The following is a 27216-nucleotide window of genomic DNA, read 5'->3' as shown; positions in this document are numbered from 1 at the left end:
CAGAATCATTTTCAGAATTTTGTTCTGAATCCTCTGAAGTTTTTCTTCCTGGTTAAGCAACAGCTTGTCCAGATCGGCACAGCATAAAGCATGGCAGGTCTGAAAATTTGTTTATAAATTAACAGTTTATTCTTGAGACAAAGTCTAGAATTCCTGTTTATAAGTGGATACAAACATTTAATATATTTGTTACATTTAACCTGGATACTTTCAATGTGATCCTTGTAAGTAAGGTTTTGTCAAAACCAAGTCCAAGATATTTCACTTGATCCTCCCACTTTAAATTTACCTCATTCATCTTTATAATGTGATGACTTTTTGGTTTAAGAAAATCAGCCCTTGGTTTGTGAGGGAAAATAATAAGTTGAGTTTTGCAGCATTTGGAGTAATTTTCCATTCTTTCAAATAAGAATTGAAAATATCCAAGCTTTTGTAATCTTCTTGTGATGACACGAAGGCTTCTGCCTTTGGCGGAGATGCTTGTGTCATCAGCAAAAAGTGATTTCTGACATCCTGGGGGCAAATCAGGCAAGTCAGAAGTAAAAATATTGTATAAAATTGGACCCAAAATGCTTCCTTGAGGGACGCCAGCACGTACAGGTAGTTGATCAGATTTGCTATTCTGATAACATACCTGCAGAGTACGATCCGTCAAATAATTTTGAATAATTTTCACGATATAAATCGGAAAATTAAACCTTTTCAATTTCGCAATCAAACCTTTATGCCAAACACTGTCAAATGCTTTTTCTATGTCTAGAAGAGCAGCGCCAGTAGAATAGCCCTCAGATTTGTTGCTTCGAATTAAATTTGAAACTCTCAACAACTGATGAGTAGTTGAATGCCCAAGGCGAAATCCAAACTGCTCATCAGCGAAAATTGAATTTTCATTAATGTGCGTCATCATTCTATTAAGAATTATTCTTTCGAATAATTTACTAATAGATGAAAGCAAACTAATGGGCCGATAGCTTGAGGCTTCAGCAGGATTTTTATCCGGTTTCAAAATCGGAATTACTTTGGCATTTTTCCAACTACTGGGAAAATATGCCAAATCAAAACATTTGTTGAAAATTTTGACCAAGCAACTTAAAGTTGCTTCTGGTAATTTTTAATTAAAATGTAAAAATGCCATCCTCACCAGGGGCTTTCATATTTTTAAATTTTTTGATAATAGATTTTATTTCATTCAGATCCGTATTAAAAACTTCATCTGATGAAAATTCTTGTTCAACAATATTCTGAAATTCTATTGAAATTTGATTTTCAATAGGACTCAAAACATTCAAGTTGAAATTATGAGCACTCTCAAACTGCTGAGCAAGTTTTGAGCTTTTTCCCCATTAGTTAATAGAATATTATCACCATCTTTTAAAGAAGGGATGGGTTTTGAGGTTTCTTAAGAACCTTTGAAAGTTTCCAAAAGGTTTGGAATAAGGTTTAATTTGTTCGACATCTCTTGCGAACTTTTCATTTCGCAGGAGAGTGAATCTGTGGTCAATAACCTTTTGCAAATCTTTTGAATTCGCTTCAGTGCAGGATCACGAGAACGTTGATACTGTCTTCGGCGAACATTTTTCAGACGAATCAGAAGCTGAAGATCGTCATCAATAATGGGAGAATCAAATTTGACTTGGACTTTAGGAATAGCAATATTCCTAGCATCCAAAATTGCATTAGTTAAAGATTCCAAGGCTGAATCAATATCAGCTTTGGTTTCTAAAACAAAATCATGATTTAAATTATTCTCAATATGATGCTGATACCTGTCCCAATTAGCTTTGTGGTAATTAAACACAGAACTATTGGGTCTGGTAACTGCTTCATGAGAAAGTGAAAAAGTTACTGGAAGGTGATCAGAATCAAAATCAGCATGAGTCACTAAAGGACCACAATACTGACTTTGATTTGTCAAAACCAAATCAATTGTTGATGGATTTCTAACAGAAGAAAAGCAAGTTGGCCCATTCGGGTATAAAACCGAATAAAGACCAGAAGTGCAATCTCTGAACAGAATTTTACCATTGGAATTTACTTTTGAATTATTCCAAGATTGGTGTTTGGCATTAAAATCACCGATGATCAAAAATCGAGATCTATGCCGAGTAAGTTTATTCAAATCCCCTTTGAAATAATTTTTATTTTCCCCAGTGCATTGGAATGGCAAATATGCAGCTGCAATCATAATTTTCCCAAAAGAAGTTTCAAGTTCAATGCCCAAACTTTCAATAACTTTTAACTTAAAGTCACGTAACGTGCTATAAGTCATACTACGGTGGATAACTATTGCAACTCCACCGCCATTTCGATTCATTCGGTTATTAGTTATAACTTTATAATCTGGATCACTTTTCAAATAAGTGCCAGTTTTAAAAATGTTTCGGTTATAACAGCAACATGCACGTTATGAACTCGTAAAAGTTGAAAAATTCATTTTCTTTCGCTTTTAAAGAGCGAGCATTAAAATTCATAATATTGATGGAATTACTTAGATCCATGATTAAACTTCAGGGTAAGAACAACATCATTCGCAAATTTTAATCCAATCTGGATAGCTTCCATCATGGATGTAGCATTACTCATTGTTTGAATCAAACCAAACAGTGAGTTTTGCAAAAAGTCATTTTTCAAACGTAACATCGCCGAGATCAGAAGATCCCAAAGCGTTGCCAGCAGAAAAATTTTCAAATGAAATTTGAGGTACCTGCCCAATTTGAAAATTGGTAGAGGATTTAAAATTCGTGGATGAACCCGAACCCGAAACGACGTTGGCATAAGAAATGCCATTGTTGTTACCTAACTTTTCCACGGTAGGGGTATTGTTCGAGTGAGACAGCACGAACGTTTGATTTAAAGATGCAGGTACAACCTGACTTTGAGAAAATTTCGGTTTGGATTTCGGCTGATGCTTAGCACGAGAATCCAAAACCTTTTTCTGATGGGGCAATCCCAAAATTTGATTTGTGATTTCCACCACAATTTGCACATTTAAATTGGGTGACTTCTTTCACGGGACAATTGTCCTTGTCGTGAGAAGAATCCCCGCAAACCATGCATTTTGGAACCATGGCGCAATGATCAGTACCGTGACCGAATGCCTGGCAACGCCGGCACTGGGTCAGATTCTGGCCATTACCGCCATGTTTCTTAAAATGCTTCCACTTTACCCGTACATGGAACAAAAACTGAACTTTGTCCAAAAGTTTCAAATTGTTGATTTCATTTCTGTTGAAATGAATCAGATAAAATTGTGAAGTCAAACCAAAGCGAGAAATATTCCCGTTTGATTTTTTCTTCATCGGTATTACTTGGGATGGGGCAAAGCCAAGCAACACCTTAAGTTCGTTTTTGATCTCATCCACCGACAAGTCGTTGGAGAGACCTTTCAGGACCGCCTTGAATGGACGAGCATTCTTGGTCTCATACGTGTAGAAATTGTGTTTGTGGTTTTCAAATAACCAACAAAAGTTTGGTGATCTTGTAAAGATTCCGTCAACAAGCGACATTCTCCTCTTCGACCAAGCTGGAACGAAACCTTCAAATTGCAAGTTTCCTTGCAATTCTTCAGTTGCGTTCGAAAGCTGGCCAAATCGGAGACGGAAGTCACTACAATTGGCGGAGCCTTTACTCGTTTCTCGACGGCAGAAGGCTCAGTACGAGGAGAAGGTTCCTTGTCATCAGTTTCGGATAAAACACCGAAACTGTTTGTCAATGGAATTGGAGGATTGACCTCACATTCAGAATCAGAATCAGACCTCAGAAGAGGCTGTTTTCTTTTTCTGTTTCCGTTACCCGGTTTAGCGTTCAAACGCTTCACCGACGTAACGACCAAATCTTCAGAAGATTTGCGTTTACCTTTGTTTTGACGCATTTTGCAAGCAAAGTTCTCTTAAAAGATGGCTTCGTTTGTAAAATACAACAAAATTTCAGGCGGGGTTAGTCTTGAAAAGACTGTTTAGAATTTTGGAAAATAACTCAGGTAGTCTTTAAAAAGACTGTGAATTTTGTTTTGAAATAACTCTGAGCTTAGGTAGTAAAAAATACCGCAGCTCTAGTGTCCGTTCACCACGAAGGTTCGCAAGACACTCTACTCTTCGTATTTATCCAACTCGGTGAACCTCGTTGGATAAATGTACGACTCGTGCTGAAAAAATCCTCTTTTTGCAACTTGTTGCATAAACTACTATTTTGAGACCCCAACTTTGATGATCTGTACCAGTATCTGTACCCGTCACAGACTGGTGGCAAGCTTGCCAAAAAGTGAACCTCGTTTTTGACAGTCCATATAGGGTGAACGCTCCATAAACTGGTTGCACAAAATAGAGCATACAGGCCATTTATGAGTCAATTCGAAAATAAGTTTATTTAATATTTAGGTTTGTTATTTAAAGTGCAACGCTTTCGCCTCGTAAATGGAAGTTCAGGACCCGGTGCGGACCAACATAGCAGTTTATCGTTTCCCTTCTGGATTCGATCGATTTCTAAGTAAAGGAAAAGTAGTTTATCGTCACAAGCTGGACATTATCTTCTTGGAATATTGACATTTAACACTAAAATATGTTTATAAGTTAACATTAAAGAATGTGAACGGTTGACTTCGTCCTCAAAAGGCTGGATAATATTTTATTTTTTCTAGTTATTTATTTTTTGACAAAACATATTCAAAATCATTCATCAAAAACAAAACTTAAAATAATTTTTCACAAAAAAAACTTTTTTCAATTGCATATTTGCTGGCTCTTTAACCCTATATTTAGCGTCAGAGGGGTAAAGCGACCAAATAGCGGGATCCACGGTCCAACCAATGTGAGTATCGCGGCCCATACATACAATTTGATAATCTTGACATCAGGCTGACCCGTCAGTATTTGACAGGTGTTTCTCTGTACTTTGGTCACAACAATATTGAACTTTTGTTCCACATTTTCAAGAAATCATGATTTAAAAAATGGCAACACTGTCAAATGAGCTTTGACCATCTTGTCGGTAGCTCAAACGATGGCTATTGTTTCACTCAAAACATGTCGAAAACGGGAGTTTTTAGAAAATTGTTATTTTGTGCAGTTAAGGATTTTATGTGTGAAACGTTTTTTCTCCTCTCTCTCGCGCTCGCGTTCTCGCTCTGGCAGCGAGCACTCGCGAGCGCGTCGTGCTATCCGTTCGTCCCAAGCTAGCAGTTTGTTTATCAGGCTAAGGAATGAAAACCAGGCGGTGGTATAAAAGTGTAACTTAATTCTGTGTTTATTTTTCGTTTCTAACACGTTCTACTACTCGTTCGCGGGCAATTCTGGCTCGCGGGCTAGCCCGATCGCGAGCGAGGAAAGAGCACAGGCAATCGGTGAGTTTCTCTCTGCAGCTCGGGACTCGCGGCGAGAACGAGAGAGAGAGAGAGAGGATTTTTCTTGCGAGAGCGCGAGAATACCAACACTGAAAAAAGGGTTTGTATAAAGCAGGCCTGCCCAGCGTCCGGCCCGTAAAGCCATTCCATCCGGCCCGCGACGGCTTTTCAAAATAGTTCTATGACCGGCTCTTAAGTAGAGAGCCTGGGGCTTATTAGAGAAAGGCCACCTCAAACCAAAAGTACCAATCGAAGCACGAGAACTGTCAAGCGGAGGTAACAATCGAGCAAAATCTTTTGTCTTATGCTCGATTGGTACCTCCGTTTGACAGTTCTCGTTCTTCAATTGGTACTTTTGGTTTGAGATGGCCATTCTCTAATAAGCTCCAGGCTCTCTACTCTTAAGGCTGTTCATGAACTATTCAATAAATAGATTGATTGTCGAAATTTAAGAGAAAATAAGCTTGAGATCAAATTTTCACATATAATTACAACAAAAATAATAATAATAATAACTAGGAACTTTTAGTTACATTTATTATTTTTGCAATAAATTTTGGTAATTCAACGTATAGTTTGAATTTTTACCATGTATGTTTTTTTTAAATGCCTTCGTTTCAAATTAAAACGTTTTTTATGTTGAAATTTACTTCTTATCGTTTCTATATTGATATTTTTGACATGAAAAATAGTGCAAGAAAACAAAATTATCCATTTCGTAAAATTATGAACTTTTGGATTGTTGTCTTAAAATGTACAAAAAGCCACTAAATTAAAGTTTCTTACAGTTTTGACTGTGTTTACTTCATTTTTTTTTAAATAGATGAGAATGCTGCTAATATTTTTAAACAATTGAAATATGTCTGAAAGTGAGTCAAGAAATCAGAAAGCAAAAAATATATTTTTCCATAACCTTTAAATATTTTGTAAACTATTTCAATAAAGATTCACAAAAACACAGAATTTTTTTTTGTAAATAATTTTTGAATCCAAATTTTGTTTCAATAAATTTTATCATGTCTCATTGATTTATTTTATGTTGGAAAGTAAACCTTAGAAAAATTGAAACGACTAATGAAATTGGAATGTTTTTTTTTTATAAAAAAAAATATATCAGGGTATTACTGTTTTTCACCTTTTTTTCATTCTTAAAATCAAGATACATGACTCTCATTTACAACACCAGTGCTTATATTTGTTTATTTAAAAGAACCTAATAAAAAAATAATGAAAAAATACTTGTTAACATTTTCAACTTTTATCGAACATTAGTTCCAGCCCGCCACTGCTTCAGAATAATCAGATATGGCTGGCAGGGCCATAAAGTTGGGCACCCCTGGTATAAAGGGTTTATGAAAATCTACTATATTTTTTAAATTTTAATACAGAAATTCAATTTGAAAAAGGCAGAAAGCAAAAAAAAAAGTTTTCCGATCAGGCTCACAAATTTTTTCAACTGATTTTAGCTGTCTTAGATGCAAATTTAAGGAGGTTAGATGGCTTTTCAAGAAAAAAGCAATTTGAGGATCCGAAAAACTAGCCAAACATTTGAAAAAGTCGTATGAAAACTTAAAATGGTGTTTTGATCGTGTCTGGAACAAAGAGTCTATGTCGGATAATATGTTTATCGGATTCGGAGTAAACCTATGACATCGCGTTTTTGGCGCGACGTCTAGAAATTCAAACCGCTGAAACTTTTGTTGTTGTGAGTGGATTTGGATGAAATTTGGGGTAATAAAAAGAAGTTGGTCCGATCACTATTTTTAGAGATATCGTCAAAGTAGTGAGTAGTGGCCAAAATCGTATTTTTGACGAAAATGTCAATAACTTTGAATCGATAATAGGTACACTCAAACCCCGATGGTTTGACACCAAAACGAAACTATTGGCACTACGCCCCCCGGGGCATCGCCTTCCTCTAACGTGGGATTTCTGCTCCAGCGCCTCTGACGAGACAGGAGAAACCGGGACCGACGTTTTACTTCACCATCCGATAGAAGCTCAGTGGATAAGGCGGGAATCGAACCCGCGTCTCATAGCATCATCGGGATCGGCAGCCGAAGCCGCTACCCCTGCGCCACGAGACCCACCAACTGTTGTAAAACGAACGGGGTCACTTTTTAGTTTGACACCCCTTTTACACGGAGTTCACACACACTACCAAACGTTTGTTTTGATAGTGTGCGTGAGCGCCGTGTAAAAAGTGACAGTTCGTCACTTTTTAGTTTGACTTTGACCAACCAACGGGGTACAAACTAAAAAAGTGTCAAACGAAAAAGTGACCAACCATCGGGGGTTGAGTGTAGCTAGGTTTTTCAAAAAGCATCTGAAGGTAGAAATTCCGAACTGCTTGTGCTGAAAATTTCATAAGGTTTGGTCGATACACGAGAGCAATTCTCTACGAAATCGGTCTTTTTTCTTCAATTTTAATTTTTGTATTTTTTAATCCGGCTAAAACTTTTTTGGTGCCTTCGGTATGCCCAAAGAAGCCATTTTGCATCATTAGTTTGTCCATATAATTTTCCATACAAATTCGGCAGCTGTCCATACAAAAATGATGTATGAAAATTCAAAAATCTGTATCTTTTGAAGGAATTTTTTGATCGATTTGGTGTCTTCGGCAAAGTTGTAGGTATGGATACGGACTACACTGGAAAAAATAATACACGGTAAAAAAAAATTTGGTGATTTTTTTATTTAACTTTTTATCACTAAAACTTGATTTACAAAAAAACACTATTTTTAATTTTTTTTATTTTTTGATATGTTTTAGAAGGCATAAAATGCCAACTTTTCAGAAATTTCCAGGTTGTGCAAAAAATCACTGACCGAGTTATGAATTTTTTAATCAATACTGATTTTTTCAAAAAATCGAAATTTTGGTCGTAAAAAATTTTCAACTTCATTTTTCGATGTAAAATCAAATTTGCAATCAAAAAGTACTTTACTAAAATTTTTGATAAAGTGCACCGTTTTCAAGTTATAGCCATATTTAAGTGACTTTTTTGAAAATAGTCGCAGTTTTTCATTTTTTAAAATTAGTGCACATGTTTGCCCAGTTTTGAAAAAAATATTTTTGAAAAGCTGAGAAAATTCTCTATATTTTGCTTATTCGGACTATGTTGATACGACCTTTAGTTGCTGAGATATTGCAATGCAAAGGTTTAAAAACAGGAAAATTGATGTTTTCTAAGTTTCACCCAAACAACCCACCATTTTCTATCGTCAATATCTCAGCAACTAATGGTCCGATTTTCAATGTTAATATATGAAACAATTGTGAAATTTTCCGATCTTTTCGAAAAAATATTTTGGAATTTTCAAATCAAGACAAACATTTTAAAAGGGCGTAATATTGAATGTTTGGCCTTTGTGAAATGTTAGTCTTGATTTGAAAATTCCAAAATATTTTTTCGAAGAGATCGGAAAATTTCACAAATGTTTCATATATTAACATTGAAAATCGGACCATTAGTTGCTGAGATATTGACGATAGAAAATGGTGGGTTGTTTGGGTGAAACTTAGAAAACATCAATTTTCCTGTTTTTAAACCTTTGCATTGCAATATCTCAGCAACTAAAGGTCGTATCAACATAGTCGAATAAGCAAAATATAGAGAATTTTCTCAGCTTTTCAAAATATTTTTTCAAAACTGGGCAAACATGTGCACTAATTTAAAAATGAAAACTGCGACTATTTTCAAAAAAGTCACTAAAATATGGCTATAACTTGAAAACGGTGCACTTTATCAAAATTTTAGTAAAGTACTTTTTGATTGCAAATTTGATTTTACACCGAAAAATGAAGTTGAAAATTTTTTACGACCAAAATTTCGATTTTTTGAAAAAATCAGTATTGATTAAAAAATTCATAACTCGGTCAGTGATTTTGCACAACCTGAAATTTCTGAAAGTTGGCATTTTATGCCTTCTAAAACATATCAAAATAAAAAAATTAAAAATAGTGTTTTTTGTAAATCAAGTTTTAGTGATAAAGTTAAATAAAAATCACCAAATTTTACCGTGTATTATTTTTCCAGTGTAGTCCGTATCCATACCTACAACTTTGCCGAAGACACCAAATCGATCAAAAATTCCTTCAAAAGAATTTTTGAATTTTCATACATCATTTTGTATGGACAGCTGCCGAATTTGTATGGAAAATTATATGGACAAACTAATGATGCAAAATGGCTTCTTTGGGCATACCGAAGGCACCAAAAAAGTTTCAGTCGGATTAAAAAATACAAAAAAAATCGAATGACCGAAATCCTAGAGAACTGCTCACGAGCGAAAAACAGTAATTTGAATTTTGAGTTAGGTTTGACGTTCAATGTCATATACTTTTGACCAGTACTGTACATATTTGGGTACTATACTGCCCATAATTGAAAATTCGGCTATTATGCCAAATCAAGTATTCCGAGAAAAACGCGTTTAAGTGTTTGTCACAAAATCTCCGTCAAGGCAATTTCCCATAAGAGTGGCATATTAGCCGTTTGGTTTTTCGCATCGGCAGCCGAGTCTAAACACTATTTCAGTGAAATTCAAGTTCCAGGAGATGTGTTGGAACATCCTCTACCAGCTCCAGCTGATATCTCGTTTTTGCCAAAAGTGGATATTAGCCGTTTTTTCAATGGTGGGCAGTATAGTTGTCGTCTTTTTATTACAACTTTTTTAAATGTCTTAAAGTACTTTTAGTGAGCATCAGAATAGAGCAGTGATAAGGGATTCGATAAAAGTTTCATTTGCAATTAGCTTGTAATGTTAGGATTTTCTACAACTCTGTATAAACAACCACACGAATAAAAAAGCATATTTACTGACCTTGTGTTGCAATTATTCAATACAAGCCGAAAGGTTATTTATAAGCTAGAAGCACATGCTGTTTTTCGGCGATTTGAAACAAGTAAGAAAGTCTTCCTCCAGCAAATCACCAAAAGTCTTCCTTTTGCCACCTCTGACAGCTGCAACGCACCAACAATTTCTAAAATTCCACTGAATTCACCGTCAATCCCACTTAAACTTACTGCTACTTTACAGATCCCCCGAATTCACAATCACTTGCCGGTGGAAACACGATTTTTCCGATAAAAACTGCCCCAAAGCACACACACCTCGCGAACAGCTGTAATGCTTTTGTTTACATCAGATATGCTGGCGGCGGCACCGTGCAAAAGTGACAGTTCTAGCGCGCCGGGGTGCGTCACTGACAGAAACTTCAACCGCAGCAGCAAGAAAGACGCGCGCGCGCGCCTCTGGCGGTGAGTAGGCGCGGCTTGGCTAGCGGATTTGGTTGGTTTGTTGAGTAGCCTGGAAATTGAAAGGAATTTGATGTTATTTTATATTTATGCTAAGGACTTTTAGAATGATAAACATTCCAGGTTCGATCAGTCGCGGCACTCGTCTCAATTTTGATTAAGAGCAATTCTCTGAGATTTCGGTCATTTTGAGAGCAATTCTCTGAGATTTCGGTCATTCGATTTTTTTTGTATTGTTTAATCCGGCTGAAACTTTTCTGGTACCTTCTGTATGCCCAAAGCAGCTATCTTGCATCATTAGTTTGTACATATAAATTTTCTTACAAATTTGGCAGCTGTCCATACAAAAAAATATGCATGAAAATTCAAAAATACGTATCCTTTGAAAGAATTTTTTGATCGATTTGGTGTCTTCGGCAAAGTTGTAGGTATGGATAAGAACTACACTGAAAAAAATGATACCGTCATCTTGGGTGAATTGGGAATACAGTCTAATTGGGACAACAATTTTCAGAGCACTTAAAGCTTTTAAATTTGGAAACGGATGTATACATTTTTTTGGTCTGAGGCTGTTCTAACCGAAACCAATCAGAAATATCAAAATATTGTGCCCCAACATGGTCCCAACTGCTGTCCCAATTCACTCCATGTGACCCGATTTTCCCCAGATGACGGTACACCGTAAAAAAAATAGATTTTCAGTATCACTTTTTGTCACCTATACTTGATTTGCAAAAAACGCTTTTTTTATTTTTTTAAACAAGTTTAACATCAAGCCAACTTTGCAGAAATTCCCAGTTTGTGCAAAAAATCTTTGACCGAGTTATGATTTTTTGAATCAATACTAATTTTTTTCAAAACATCGCAATATTGGTCGCAAACATTTTTCAATATCATTTTTCGATGTAAAATCGAATTTGCAATCAAAAAGTTCACTTGTTAAATTTTGATTAAGTTCACTGTTTTTAAGTTAAAGCTATTTTCAGGTACGTTTTTGAAAATATTCAAAGTTTTTCATTTTTTTAAACTAGTGCACATGTTTGCACACCTTTGAAAAAAAATATTTTGCTTTTTTGAACTTTGTTGATACGACCTTTAGTTGCTAAGTTGCCATGCAAAGGTTTAAAAACAGGAAAATTTATGTTTTCTAAGTCTCACCCAAACAACCCACTATTTTCTAATGTCGATTTCTCAACAACTAACGGTCCGATTTACATTGACTTTGCGACCAACAATTCGTTTTTTTTTTATTTGAAAAATCAGTTAGGATTCAAAAATTCATAACTCGGTCAAAGATTTTTTAACCCATTCTGAAAAATGTCTAAAATTGGCTTTTGATGTCCCCTAAAACATTTCAAAAAATTAAATAAAAAATATAAAAATTATGTTTTTGCAAATCAAGTTGTAGTGACAAAAAGTGCAATTAAAAATCATCATTTTTTGCCGCGTATAATCTTTTTTGTCATTGTAGCCATTATCCATAACTTTGCCGCAGACATCAATCGATCAAAAAATATCTTCAAAGATACAAATTTTTGAATTTTCATAATTTAGTTTTGTATGGACAGCTGAAAATTTTTTATGGAATATTACATGGACAAACAAATGATGCAGAATGGTGTTTTGGATATATCAAAAGCACCAAAAAAGTTTCAGTTTCAGATTAAAAAATGCAAAAAGTAAAATAAAAAAGGCACATTTTGTAGCGAATTGATCTTAATCGAATCTTCGATAAATTGAATAAGAGTCCATCCATAAACCACGTGGATATATTAGTGTAGGGAGGGGTGGGGGTTCTTTATTATAGTTTGAGTTTGAACTTTACCCCAAATTGTTCCTAAGAGAAAACAAGTCTCCAAATAAATTAAGGGGCTCTCCATTCAAAAGTGATACGAAACCATTAAAAAAAATCTAGAGTTTTTTTTTAAAAGGTCCTATAGCTTTTTGTGTTTCATTTGTTTATAGGACCCAATAAAAAAAGTCTAGATACATTATTAAAAAAAACATTCTGGTCGATTTCGTTCCTTCCACAAAGTTACAGGTTATGACTTAGACTTTTCATAAAATATCCCAATTTTTTGTTAAATTTTAATTTTTTTGAATATGTTTCAAGGGACTCAAATGGCATCTTTTGCGCTAAAGTTTAGGATGGTGCACAAAGGTTTTATCATACACGACCATTGATTGAAATGTTATTGGAAATAGAAAATTTGATTTAGGACAAATTCAAATATAAAATATCTTAGTTATGAAAGAAAACTATTTGTTTTGCCATGTTATAACTAAACATGAAGTTTAAAAGCTTTATCCAATATTTAACTCACATTAAATTGATTGTTTACTGACTCTTATTATCTAATAGGTACATTTAACTGAATTATTTAAATACGTCAAAACTAATAAAGTTGTTTTTCCTCGTCTCAACATCTTTCTTCTGGTAGGGCAACACATAAATCACAGCCTAAAAAAAGCAAGAACCTTGGAAGCAGGATCTACTCGCTGCTGACCGAAAGCTCTGATCGCTCTTTGACTCATGTTGCCATCACGACACCCCACCTCTACGCGAGAACGAGCACATGCAATCCGAACCGAAACAAACAAAACTACTGCTACTCACGAGCGTACCGGCATCAAACTGCTGCCGTTATGCTGTCTTGGCGCAAATCTTTAATAACATATGTTATGGATCATTAATAAAAATTTATTGCTCATTTTTTGTGTCTTAGTACAGTTTATAAAACAAAAAAAAAACGAATTTTGGGATTTTTTTTGTGTAGAAATGGTAACCTTTTTGGTCCACCTCCAATAAAGAAAAATCATCGTCATTTTCATCAATACCGACAACTTTGTTGAAGACACCAAATCGATTAGAAAATTTCTCCAAAAGATGTCGATTTTTGAATATTTTCGTACTTTTTGTTTGGACAGAGGCCAAAATTGTATGGCTTTTTTGGTCAAAGGGAAGTCCACCACCAAACTTGAGCCAAATAGAATGTATGACAACAGCATGAGCATGAGCATGAGCATGAGAGATCACCCATGGTTGCCCCTACGTTGCTTAATAGAACCGTAATATCCTTTCAGCACTACTGATTATAGGCTTTGACAATCAAGTGGTGTTTCCCTTATCAATAGCATGTATGAATGCGCTGAAAAGATAAAACACCATGATTGCTAAAGCTAGATCAGTTGCGAATAGGTAACGGTCATTGGCCACCAACGGCGCCCGCCATGTCAGTTTGTAGACCTCGATTTTGAGGGACGGGAATGTTAGTTAGCGCAGGTTGCTACTAGGGCAGCTGATTTACTCTGTGCTTACACCCCACGAGCGCCAGGAACCTGAAAATTGGTTAGTAGGATTGCCGTTCAAGAGCCAAACGACATGCGACACCTAGTGTTGAGTAGCAGAACAGAGCGAAGAATGTCGATTTAAATTTCCGCCCTTTGAGGTTATGCATGCGAATTCTGTTTTGTTCAATTCCAGCGTTTAAAACAACTTTTGAGCAAAAATTCGAGCTGATACTTTGTTAACTTTTGATGCTCTATCATTTTAAACAATATTATTTTTTCGAAAAATTTTTTTTTTTTTCATTTTTTTTTAATGCGTTAATTTATAGAGGGCAAAAAGTTAACACTCCTACTACTTGATTTTTTCTCAAAAGTTGTTTTAAGAGCTGTAAATTCAATTTTAAGTTTGCATTCCTATGTAACCGAACAGCGAAAATTTGAATCGTCATTCTTCGATGCTTTGCGCCATCTGCCGGAATTATGGAGCTTTTAATCGCGAATAGGGTGTTTGGTCAGGATTCATCATAGAAGATGGTGATGTGACCCAAAATCATAGTGTTTGTTGAACGGTATTATGTTTTATTCTCAAGGCAAGCAATCGGATGCTGCGGATGAGGCATTTTGGGCAAGTGTGACATTGCATGTTAAAAGTATAGCAAAAGCGTGACAAAAGGGGTGAGGGGGGTAAATTTTGGCTGATTTTATCGTGACGTACTTTATGGATGAAGCTAAAGGATTTTTTTTAAATAAATTTGTTGTATTTTATGAAATAGATGAATTTTTATTCCAGTGAGTATGAGAAGTTTGAACATCTGCCTTGAATCTTGAACTTCACAGGTCGATTCAATTTCAAACATATGACACCTTCGTCAAGCCAGCAGAATTGTGACGAAATGCAAAGCTGCTAAAAAAGCAGCTTCTCAGCGTCGTCGTCCACAAACTTTACCGCGCGCTTCAAACTTCGGCGATCCGGAGCCGATCGCGCGCGCGTTCAGTACACGATCGTATAAAACCGAATGTGTTAAACTTTCGACAATTCATTTCACTTTCGCTCTCGTTGCAAGTCGGAGCTTTTTTTTTAGTGTTTTCCTTTGTTTTTGTGCACGCGATTCGGCGTGACTTGCTCTGAAGGATTTTCTGGCAGAAGCGATTACGGTAAGTTCTTGGGGGAAAAGCTTGAAGGAAGAAAACGCCTGGGTGGACAACAAATGACGAGGAAAATTTGATTTTTTCTGGTAGTGTAATAAAAAAGCTGGGGGATCCAAACAAGATCAACGATTATTTAATAACGAGAAAAACAACAACAAAAAGCTTGTGAAAAAAAGTGTCAGTGAATGGTGTAATAAAATGTCGAAAGGAAAAAAAAGAAGAAGAAGCAAAACAGAAAAAAACTTGTTAATTTGTTTTCCACGGCCATTGGTGGCCGGTCCACCGTCTGGTCGCCTGGAAGAGGTGATACAATGCCACGCTGCAACAGATGGTGCTGCAGCCGGCTTGGGTGGGTGGTAGCTTTTGATGGTTTGAACGACGACAAGATGATATCATCTTGGAAGCGGGTGGGCAAAAGTGACGAAATGAAGAAAAAGCTCCCCGGCGGAAAATGTTGGTGACAAAAAAGTTTCCTGCGTGACGTGAGACGACGAGAGTGACGGAATCTGTGCTGTGGAAGAGACATGTGTCACGTTCTGCTCCAGCTCGATTGAGGAAGCGAAATTGTGCCTGTTGGGTGTTATTTTTTTTGCTGTTGCTGATTTCTTTTTTTGCGAATCGATCGATGATGGCAGGCTAAAAAGTGACAGAAATATGGTGACTTGGTAAAGGTTGTGCCTGAGCCTGAGGATTTGAAGGAAGAGGTAGCTTTGGGGAAAAAAAGATTGTGTTTTTTGTGCACTTTGAAAGAGCATGGAAATTGAGACATGTTGCTTGGATTAACTCTGATGTTTTTTTAATGGCAAATGCTTCGGTAATAGGATGAGGTTCAACTTGAGTTTGAAATTGTTTATGATAGGATGATTCCTTTCGACACTTGCAGTTATAGATTTTTTAATCTGATCCAGCAGAAGATTTAGGTTGAATTACGCCTGGCCTTCTTCTTATCATTTATTAACATTTGTAGTGTGAGCGGCCTACTGTGCCAGAATTTTAACATTCACGCACGTACAGTTGATTTTCAATAATTAGTTTTCAAAAAATGTACTGTATTTAAAAAAAAGTATGTAAACCTTTGAGCACAATATAAATCTTACATTTTTCTAAAATTGCTGGTTGAAAAACAATTGAACTAGTGCAAAATGCATTTAAATTAGTGTTGATTTCGGTTTGGGCTCTAATTGATTGAATTGTGGTAAACTATATTTCATTATCACCCGCCGGGTCAATCACTCCCATTAATCTACGAGTCAATTAATTACAATCAGACCATAAATCAATCACAAATCAGTGCATTGACGATGCAAACCTTCAATTAACTTAATCCACCTATGTGGTTGTTGCCTTCTTCACTCCTAACTAAACATGGGTTACATAAAAGATCAGGAAATAAATAACATCAAACATAGTTATTGGAACGAAACCAAATAAACCCAAATGATCCGGCTTAAGAAAAGTATGGGTCACTTATCAACTCATACAGCAGTTGCCCCAACCCCTCTTCGATTTTCGTGAAATTTTGCGGTAAGGGGTAACTTTGGTCCCTGATCACGAATCAGAGGTCAATTGTTGGATATCTTGTGACGGTGGGTGGTACCCCGGGCAGACGGTAATAACAAAATTAATAATATTTCAATAACAAATCCTGTTAAAATAACAAAAAGTGTTATTTTTTTATCCTGATGTTCAACTTCAAGAAGAAAAAATAATAACAGTTTCTAATCTAATCTAATCTAACCCTATCGCAGCCAGTCTTTCGAGGGCATCCTGGAAAATGCCTTAGGTTGATTAACGCCTAGCACTCTTCTTGTCATTATTAACATTTGCAGTGCCCCAATGCAATAAATTGCTTTGAAACATCACAAACGTTAAAGCGGCCAGGCCAACTGCGTAAAGTTAACCGCAAAGATGATTCGTTGAATTGGATTGAGTTTGAACACGAATGTTCAAACAGCAATACAGTTCTGAATCTACAGGGGGAGGAAGAAACGTGGGGATCCCCCGCTCACGTTCCTGTTTGTTTAGGCAATTAATCGTTGGGAGCACCATGCTAAGAAGTTTTGGTGCTCCGGGACCCTCAGGGATGGGACATTGTATTTCCACAAATGCCCAGGACATTATATTCCGTGGTTATAGCGCCACAACTCGCTTAGAAGAAAAAATAATAACAGTTTCTGATAAAATAACAAAATTTGGTATTGAAGTGATATTACATTGAAAATGTTTAATAACACGCTAATAAGAGGAAATGTTATACATTTCAAAATCCTTCCTAATAACAAAATGTGTTATTCGTTCGGTATACTGATTTAGAAATAAAATTAACATAAATCGCACAAATGGAAAAGTTTCTTAGTGTCCATAACACAATCTGTTATTATTTTTTCTTTTCTTAAATATGTTTAAATATTTGGGATAATTTTGTCTAATTTCATCGGGGTCATTATTTTGGCCATGAAACGGGGTCCTTAAGCTAAAATTATTCTAAAAAGTTGAAATTTTGGAAGTTGATTTTTTAAATTATTTGATATACCCCCTAAGGGACTTTGCTAAAATTGGCTAGAACTTTGGGATAATTTTGACCAATTTCGTCGGAGTCATTATTTTGGCCATGAAATTGGGTCCTTAAGCTTAAATTATTCTAAAAAGTTTAAATTTTGGAAGTTGATTTTTTTAATTATTTGATATACCCCCTAAGGGACTTTGCTAAAATTGGCTAGAACTATGGGATAATTTTGACCAATTTCGTCGGGATCATTATTTTGGCCATGAAATGGGGTCCTTAAGCTAAAATTATTCTAAAAAGTTGAAATTTTGAAAGTTGATTTTTTTAATTTTTTCATATACCCCCTAAAGGACTTTGTTTAAAATGAATAGAACTATGGGATAATTTTGACCAATTTCGTCAAGGTCATTATTTTGGCCATGAAATGGGGTCCTTAAGCTAAAATTATTCTAAAAAGTTGAAATTTTGAAAGTTGATTTTTTTAATTATTTCATATACCCCCTAAAGGACTTTGTTTAAAATGAATAGAACTATGGGATAATTTTGACCAATTTCGTCAGGGTCATTATTTTGGCCATGAAATGGGGTCCTTAAGCTAAAATTATTCTAAAAAGTTGAAATTTTGAAAGTTGATTTTTAATTATTTGATATACCCCCTAAGGGATTTTACTAAAATTGACTAGAGCTATGAAATAATTTTAAGCAATTTCATCGGGGTCATTTATTTCACCATGAAATGGGGTTTCAAGCTAAAATTAATCCGATAAAATTAACTTTTTAGAGCTCAATTTTTAAATTTTGTTATATTTCCTAACGGAATTGATTTATTTATTGAGAATTTTTGAAGTGTGAATAACAAAAACTGTTATTATTTTCACAGAGCCAGGAAGTCGGAGCTGACGTTGAAGTTCGAGCTGGAGTGAGACCTCGGAGACTGCATCGGATTCAGAAAATTTTCAGCAACTTTTACTTGGAGTCGGAATCTGTGAAGTCGGGACCCCTTTCTTTTACATCTTTTAAATTTGAAATTTAAAAACTGCTAACAAAAAGTTCTTGTGAGGTTTTGATAAAAAGAACCTTTTTCAAGTTGTTACTTATTTCAATTAAAACGTGAAACGTGGATTTTATTATGAATCCAACGATGGGTCACGTAATAGATCCGAATAATATCCGTCCTTAAAAAAGTGTATATGTAACACTTATGAGCTTTCAACTTTTGATGTCAGCTCATCAATGATTTGGACTCGTTAGAAAGGTCTGTAATTACCTTTCTTAAAATGTATAACATGACATGTTTTCTTGCAAAAACCACTCTTTTACAATTTGCTTTAATCATTTTGAGCATATTTTTTTTATTACTTTAAACATAACATAAAAAGTTTGTCTTTTCTTTCTATTGAGTAAAAATTAATTTGTTTTTTTTTTTGAAAATCTGATCGTTAATTAATGCACAGTATTTTTTTTGGCTCAAAATTTTTTCGGGGGTTCCTTGGCCGAAATAATTAGGCCCCTTATATTTTATTGTTCGGCCATTAGGGTGACCTATGCCATATTAGGGTGGTCCGAAAAATTGCCAGCTTCGCGGATCAAAATTGCGCCATTCTCCCTTTTCCAATATCTCGGGATATTGAACACATAACTTCACCATTTTTTGATATATTATGTAAAATTTTCCGAAGAATTCGATAACAATATTTTCAGACAAAGGCTTCTTGGTCCCGAGACCCTCAAAAGAGCATTATAAGCATTCATTAGACCTTTTCAAATGTTAGACTAGATATTTGAAACTTTGAACTATTTTTCCTTAAAAGCCTATCTAATACCCTTTCGTTTGCGCCCAAGACATCTAAAATCGGTTGAAATGCTACCGAGTTATGATTTTTTGAAAAATGGCAATTTTTTGGACCACCCTTACACGGCGTAGGTCACCCTAACGGCCAAACAAAAAAAATACCGGTCTAGTTATTTCGGCCAAGGATTCCCAGAAAAAAATTGAGCCCGATCGGAGAATTTTTTTTTCGAAGCATGATGTTTTCGTGGGGAATTGCTGTATAGGGGAAATATACCATTTCCAATCAATCACCTATCTTCGTCATATGGAGAGTTGATGCTCGATTAAAGCTCCAAAAATACTATTCAGGCTATAAACTTACCAGCAACAGCACCGCCTCAAGTAAGCACGCAAATGTATGCCACTTACTGGCCAAAAAGATCAAATTTAATGCACTTTTGATCATAATTTCTATTTTGCGAGACCATTTCTCTTTTTTTTGTTGGCACACACAGTGACACACGCGAGAAACCCTCAAACGCTTAATGAATATCGCCAAAATCATCATTTCACTTTCGCGTACTTTTTCACGGCGCTTTCGATACAAAACTGCCCCCAACTTTCGGCAACGTGTTCTTTTGCACATTAGTTAGTCACTTACTTGAAAAATAATTCCGAAACATGTAAATAATTAGCAAACGCCATCAAAAAAACAAACGCGCATAGTCTTTTGACGTTTGACTTTTGACTACCCATTCTAATCGAAGGCTGAAGAAAACCGAGCGAGACGCGAAGGCAAATAAGGACAAAGGGTGGCCACCAACACAACCAGCGCGCCTGATGGAGCGAGCCAGTGATGCCAGGAAATTTTCTCTATAAATGCTACTTTTCGTGAGTGTTCGTTTTAAATTTCATCAATTTTGGCAGCACTAAGCAGACCCAAAAGAGCGCTGGAAGTAAAACAAACTATGCTGAAAATAGATAAATGTGCGTTGCCCAATGCATTCTCGTTTGATTAGAATACATTTTGGAAATATTTTTTTCAAATGCCTGTAAAAGGAATAGAATAACTTTTAGAAAAAGTGAAAATAAACAGAAATGTTCACAGTTACTCTACTCGTTGGTGTACTTGGTTTTAGTAAATTTCAAGGAACACTCCAGATTATCCAGCATCATACAAACACGACCGCTTATTCGGCTTAAAATGGGTATATTTCCCCTATATCCATTCGCATTCGCATGGAGACGGTGATCTTAGAGGGTTGCAGACTGGATTTCGTCATGTATGTGTGATGATTTTTCAGCCAAGTTTGCTCAGAAATTGATTAAAAGGAATTAGCACCAATTCTACCGGCCGCTCCCATCTCCACCGTTCACCGGGACAGGAATAAGGATTAGGAGCACGGGAAACCGCATGTTCTTTGTTTGACCGAATTTGATCAAATTGAAACAACAGAGCTAACTCATCCATTATTTATCCAAATCAATTAGTTCGACCTGATTATAATCATTTGAGTTTGCAGTTGGTTTTAGTTTGAATTGCAATTGATTGATTTGTGGGAATTAATATGCAATTGTTATTCACTAGAACTAATCATTCCAATAAGTAATGCATCAATTAAATACAAACAGACGATTAATCATCGACCATTTGAGCTTAAATATTCCCCATAAAAATGGTTTCCGGCGTCACTCTATGGCTCCCCGGGCAGACGGTAATAACAAAATTAATAATATTTCAATAACAAATCCTGTTAAAATAACAAAAAATGTTATTATTTTATCCTGAAGTTCAACTTCAAGAAGAAAAAATAATAACAGTTTCTGATAAAATAACAAAATTTGGTATTGAAGTGTGTTCGGGCCGGGGCTCGAACTTGCGCCGGACGTTGGAGGTTTTGCTTCCCACCTTCGTTGGTGGCACCTGAAGACCTCGGAGACAGGTAACACCTCACTACCGTACACTATAGGCACTCGTACTTCGCACTTTCCACCGTGAAAGTGTCGTTGTTGCTTCACGATCACCTTAACGATCACACTCAGTCCGCTGGACTTGTTTCAGCGGCACTAGAGACAGATCACTACGCGGCGAATCTTCACGATTTGGGTTCAAATTGTCGAACGATTTCGGATCAGAAATAAACTCGATTTTAATTACTGCACGACTTGTGTATTGGGATTTGGCAATGTAAAGAACAAGAAGAACGCGACGTTTGTGCTTGCGAGATGTATTTCGTACTGTCCTGGTTCTCGTATTGATCTTCTGTCTAGGCTACTTTTTACCAATTCTGCTTCACACGGTAGAGATACAGATTCTCCCAACTGAGAGATATCAGCGAGGATGATGATACCGTGTAGTAGAGCAACTTCGGTATTTTGCATGCAGCTAATTTTTGTGTGTTTAGTTCATAAGTAAATTCAATTAACTAACCCTAAATGTGAGTGTGTGTTTGTGTGTCTTCGAATGCATTCTGTGTAAATTGTGTGCTAAAACTAATTCGACCTATTTACATCTGTACAACACCTTCATGGTCAGTTCAGATCTGACCATTCCGGCCACCTTGAAACAGCCGTGGCTATTTCAAAACTCTCTTCTCCTCTCTCCTTATCTTCGGCATCGTTCGGGAAGACTTCGTGTCGCCATGACACGATCCATTGATGAAATTCCTTCAGGGCGTGGGTGGTTCATTATTGACGAACCGACCTGCTTGAATCACGTGGCATCATCTGAAACAACAAAGACCCGGTAGACCGAACGTTTGGGTTAGAGTGAATGGAACGGTGCTCACCAGTTCGCATTCCTTATGCGCATCGAGCAGTTTCGGAGTGCTCTACCGGTCTTTGGAGTTTCTGCAGCTCTTGGTGGTGGTTGACTTGACTCGCGTGCATCATCTGGAACAGCAAAAGACCCGGTAGAACGAACGGGTGGAGATGGAGCGAATGGAACGGTACTCACCTGTTCACATTCCAATTTCGCATTGAGCATGTTTCGGACAGCTCGACCGATCTTTGAAGATTCTGCAAATTCGGCTTTCTGCAAGCCTTCTCCTGCCGTTGATACTTCTCCTTTGTAGACGTGATGCTTGTAGAACTTCTTCTGCCTTGGCGCCGGACAGCTTTCAGCTTCGGCCAACTTGCGGAGGTGTGGTTGATTGAAGAACGTGAGCGATTTTGACGGAACGGCACGGCATGTGCGCTTTGGCGATTTGTTGGTCAGCTGCATTTCGGTCTGCCGTTCGATCATCTCGTTTCCTGCACCGTTGACGGCTGGAGATGTTTGACCGAAGCACGATCGTAGATCTGCTTGCATGAACGAGCTGGCTAGCGGGTATCCGAAACAACAGTGGGGCTTGGTATTGTTGTCCTTACGCATGTGGCTGAGGCGAGCTTTCTTTGCGGGTTTCGTAGATGGGACTTTTTTACGGCGGCTTGCGTGGGTAGCAACGCGATGCGCGGCACTCTCGCGGGAGTTGCCGTGGGTGACTTGCGGATTTTTCGACCGAGGAAGAAATGCGACGTATCTTCCGTTGTGAGTTTGAGTGGGAGTGGAGGAACTTTGTTTGGTAGGATGGCTTGCGTTTGGTTTGGCAGTTTCGAGCTCCAAAATGGGTTGAGGAGCTACTAGTAAAGTTCGAGCGGTGGTGGAGAAGCAGCACAACGTGGACGCTTCGTCGGACTTGGTGGGAATCTTGCCAGTTACTGTCCATCCGAAATGAGTTTCGACAAGTAACGGAAGTCCGTCACCGATTGGCTTGCGTTGTCCGGTGTGAAGTTCATGGTAGAATTCTCCACCAATCAGGATGTCGATCGCTCCTGGCCTGTGGAAGTGAGGATCAGCTAGTCGGACATCGGGCATGTTCCAATGAGCGATGTCTACTGCGCTTCTTGGGAGATTGACCATGGGCGGTTTCATGATCAAGAAATCGAGGGTGGTGGAGAATTGGCTTGTTAGCGACTTGACTGTGGTGGTGATTTGTTGGTCGATCTTCTTGGCAGATTCTCCTAGTCCAGCTACGGTGACATCCACGTTCTTTCTGCGAATGTTGAGCAAGTCCGCCAGGTTGTTCGAGACGAAGTTGGACATCGATGCCGAATCTAGAAGCGCTCTGACTAGGAGTTCTCTCCCGTGGTGATCGGTGATTAGAAGGTTTACTGTTTCCAAAAGAACCGTATCTTGCTTCGCTACGATTGGAAGGCTGGTTTCAGAGGAATTTCCTAATCCAAAGGTTCCAATGGTTGTAGACGGGTTGTGTTGAGGAGCTGTGGAATTGGAAGCCACAGCTGCGTCTTGAGTGTGGTCCGGTGCACCTGGGTCGTGCAGCAGCGTGTGGTGCTTCGCTTGGCATATTCTGCAGGAGAACTTCGATCTGCAGGCACGCGCTTGGTGATTTTGGCGGAAGCAATTCCAGCACAGGCTTCGTTGGGTGACCAGCTCGCGACGCTGGATCACTGCAAGCTTAGTAAATGCTGGACATTCGTATAACAGGTGCTGCTTCGAGCATGACGGACACTGCGGTGTGTACGTCCTTGTTTCCGATGTGGCTGCGTTTGCGATGAACTTAACTGATTGGGATTTCTTCTGACTAGCGCCGGCCACCTTGACATTGCCGGTTTGACGGTGCTGCAAGTCACTTGCGAAAGACTTCAGCATGCGAACGTGGTTGTTCAGGAACTCTATCAACTCCTCGTAGGTCACCACCTCCTTCTTGCTTGAGTCCTGTTCCCAAGCACGTAGGGTAGCGTAATCCAGTTTGTCGCTGAGAATAAATACGAGCGGTGTATCCCACTGGTTGATCGGCTCTCCAAGCTTCTCCAGGGCTTTGACATGTCGCTGGAAGTCGTCAACCAACGTGTTCAAATGTTGTGCTGATTCGCCTTCCATTGATGGCAACTCGTACAGTCTTCGGAATAGGGTTTTTCTCAGCGAGCGTTTGTTGTCGTACTTCTTTAAGAGTTCCTCCCAGGTCGGCGCGTACTTATCTGCTTGAATCTCAACAGTCTCGAATTGTTTTCTGGCGGGATCCTCTAACGATTGTAGCAGGTATTGTAGCTTGTTGACTACGGGGATGTCCTCGTTGATGTGAATCATGGAAACAAAGTTGTCTCGGAATGAAATCCATCTTGATTCGTCTCCATTGAACTTGGGTAGATCAATCTTGGGCAGCCTGTGATGGAATGTTGACGGTCCTTGTGAATGAGTAAAGCTGGAGTTCAACGAAGTATCCGCATACGCTGTGTGGTGATCTGCCTTGGAGAGCAGGAAACCTTTGGCTTCACAAAAGCATCCTCGAATTCGCACCGCACCGCTAGATGTGCTTTGAAGGTTTCCGGTTTGTCCAGCTGCTCGATTTCCGACTGCACGGAAAGGAATTCCTTGTAGGTCCTGTTCAACGTCTCTAGTCGCACCGGTATTTGGATAACATGCTTTTCGTGATCGTATGCAGCCACAAATTTCTCAACCAACTCTCGTGTAGCCACAAGTCGCTCTCGCTTTTGCAGCAGATCAACCAGCTTTTTATCCGCCTTGGTTGTCATCTCCACACTCCACTCTACTCACTCACCAAACGAAACGAAACGCGAAACGATTGCGGCGGAAATACCACTTACCGTCGCGCGTGCGTGGTATTCTACGCGTACGCGAACGAAAACGATCGAAAGGGACACAAATCAAAACGTGTTTCCAGCGGTGGTGAGCCCTTTTCGCGATCCGCGAATCCGCTAAACGCCACCACCCAAACGCAAAGTCTCGAGTTTCCTCCTAGAGACAGATTTTTTTTTGTTGAAATTTATCCAACCACCAAAACTTGGCGTGCCCACTTTTGTTTGCGTCACTGTAAGTGCATTCCTTGAGTACTTGCCCACTTTTGCTTTACTTGCCCACTTTTCGCTCTCTGTGCCTCTCTCAGTGAATCAAGAGCACAGCGCGTAGAATTTGAGCTGCGTTTGTCGCTAATTCGTAGAATTATGCTCTTTTGCCTTATGCTTTCACTTTGCCAAACATGCGATTTTGTCATGCAATTCATCCACCATTTGCAACCAGCCAAATTAGTGCAAATGTGGGAACCCGTCAACGGTAGTAGTACTAGATCGAGTGCCTCACCTTTTGTGGTCAAGTTCCATTGACTTCTTACCAACACCGCTACAGCGCTATCCGTCCGCACTACAGGTCCCAGGTTCGACGTCGTCCTCCGATCCGGCTCGAAGGACCAAATGTTCGGGCCGGGGCTCGAACTTGCGCCGGACGTTGGAGGTTTTGCTTCCCACCTTCGTTGGTGGCACCTGAAGACCTCGGAGACAGGTAACACCTCACTACCGTACACTATAGGCACTCGTACTTCGCACTTTCCACCGTGAAAGTGTCGTTGTTGCTTCACGATCACCTTAACGATCACACTCAGTCCGCTGGACTTGTTTCAGCGGCACTAGAGACAGATCACTACGCGGCGAATCTTCACGATTTGGGTTCAAATTGTCGAACGATTTCGGATCAGAAATAAACTCGATTTTAATTACTGCACGACTTGTGTATTGGGATTTGGCAATGTAAAGAACAAGAAGAACGCGACGTTTGTGCTTGCGAGATGTATTTCGTACTGTCCTGGTTCTCGTATTGATCTTCTGTCTAGGCTACTTTTTACCAATTCTGCTTCACACGGTAGAGATACAGATTCTCCCAACTGAGAGATATCAGCGAGGATGATGATACCGTGTAGTAGAGCAACTTCGGTATTTTGCATGCAGCTAATTTTTGTGTGTTTAGTTCATAAGTAAATTCAATTAACTAACCCTAAATGTGAGTGTGTGTTTGTGTGTCTTCGAATGCATTCTGTGTAAATTGTGTGCTAAAACTAATTCGACCTATTTACATCTGTACAACACCTTCATGGTCAGTTCAGATCTGACCAAAGTGATATTATATTGAAAATGTTTAATAACACGCTAATAAGAGGAAATGTAATATATTTCAAAAACCCTCCCAATAACAAAATTTGTTATTCGTTCGGTATACTGACTTAGAAATAAAATTACCATAAATCGCACAAATGGAAAAGTTTCTAAGTGTCCATAACACAATCTGTTATTATTTTTTCTTTTGTAAAATATGTTTAGATCTTTGGGATAATTTTGTCTAATTTCATCGGGGTCATTATTTTGGCCATGAAATGGGGTCCTTAAGCAAAAATTATTCTAAAAAGTTGAAATTTTGGAAGTTGATTTTTTTAATTATTTGATATACCCCCTAAGGGACTTTGCTAAAATTGACTAGAACTATGGGATAATTTTGACCAATTTCGTCGGGGTCATTTTTTTGGTCATGAAATGGGGTCCTTAAGCTAAAATTATTTCAAAAAGTTGAAATTTTTAAAGTTGATTTTTTTAATTATTTCATATACCCCCTAAAGGACTTTGTTTAAAATGAATAGAACTATGGGATAATTTTGACCAATTTCGTCAGGGTCATTATTTTGGACATGAAATGGGGTCCTTAAGCTAAAATTATTCTAAAAAGTTGAAATTTTGAAAGTTGATTTTTTTAATTATTTCATATACCCCCTAAGGGATTTTACTAAAATTGGCTAGAGCTATGAAATATTTTTAAGCAATTTCATCGGGGTCATTTATTTCACCATGAAATGGGGTTTCAAGCTAAAATTAATCCGATAAAATTTACTTTTTAGAGTTCATTTTTTTAATTTTGTTATATTCCCTAACGGAATTGATTTATTTATTGAGAATTTTTGAAGTGTGAATAACAAAAACTGTTATTATTTTCACAGAGCCAGGAAGTCGGAGCTGACGTTGAAGTTCGAGCTGGAGTGAGACCTCGGAGACTGCATCGGATTTAGCAAATTTTCAGCAACTTTTACTTGGAGTCGGAATCTGTGAAGTCGGGACCCCTTTC

At 37.8% G+C, this 27216-nt stretch overlaps 3 protein-coding genes across 4 annotated transcripts in view; 1 reads left to right on the top strand and 2 right to left on the bottom strand.

Annotated features, from left to right (window-relative positions):
- The window catches only part of LOC6039069 (cap-specific mRNA (nucleoside-2'-O-)-methyltransferase 1), a 145042-nt gene that overhangs the window by 48190 nt on the left and 69636 nt on the right, over positions 1-27216 (bottom strand). Inside the window, exons 2-3 of one of the 2 annotated variants that reach the window (XM_038248641.1) lie at positions 10369-10651; positions 10166-10305 (exon numbers count right to left, since the gene is read on the bottom strand). The gene's annotated coding sequence lies outside the window, so the exon portion shown is untranslated. Of the gene's footprint in view, positions 1-10165; positions 10652-27216 lie in introns of both variants that reach the window. The other variant, XM_038248640.1, reaches the window with a different exon arrangement.
- The window catches only part of LOC6040269, a 45378-nt gene continuing 33152 nt past the window's right edge, over positions 14991-27216 (top strand). The window contains exon 1 of the mRNA XM_038248645.1: positions 14991-15042. The gene's annotated coding sequence lies outside the window, so the exon portion shown is untranslated. The remainder of the gene's footprint in view (positions 15043-27216) is intronic.
- On the bottom strand, positions 21180-24848 carry LOC119769563. The gene is made up of 3 exons (XM_038262479.1): positions 24618-24848; positions 22103-24561; positions 21180-22040 (listed from the first exon to the last, which is right to left on the bottom strand). Coding segments are annotated over exons 1-3 (2691 nt in total). The 3' UTR covers positions 21180-22039.

The sequence above is a fragment of the Culex quinquefasciatus genome, chromosome 1 (genome assembly GCF_015732765.1).
Source record: "Culex quinquefasciatus strain JHB chromosome 1, VPISU_Cqui_1.0_pri_paternal, whole genome shotgun sequence".
NCBI lineage: Eukaryota > Metazoa > Arthropoda > Insecta > Diptera > Culicidae > Culex > Culex quinquefasciatus.
The sequence above is the reverse complement of the archived record's forward strand: the minus strand, read 5'-3'. Positions and strand labels throughout refer to the sequence as shown.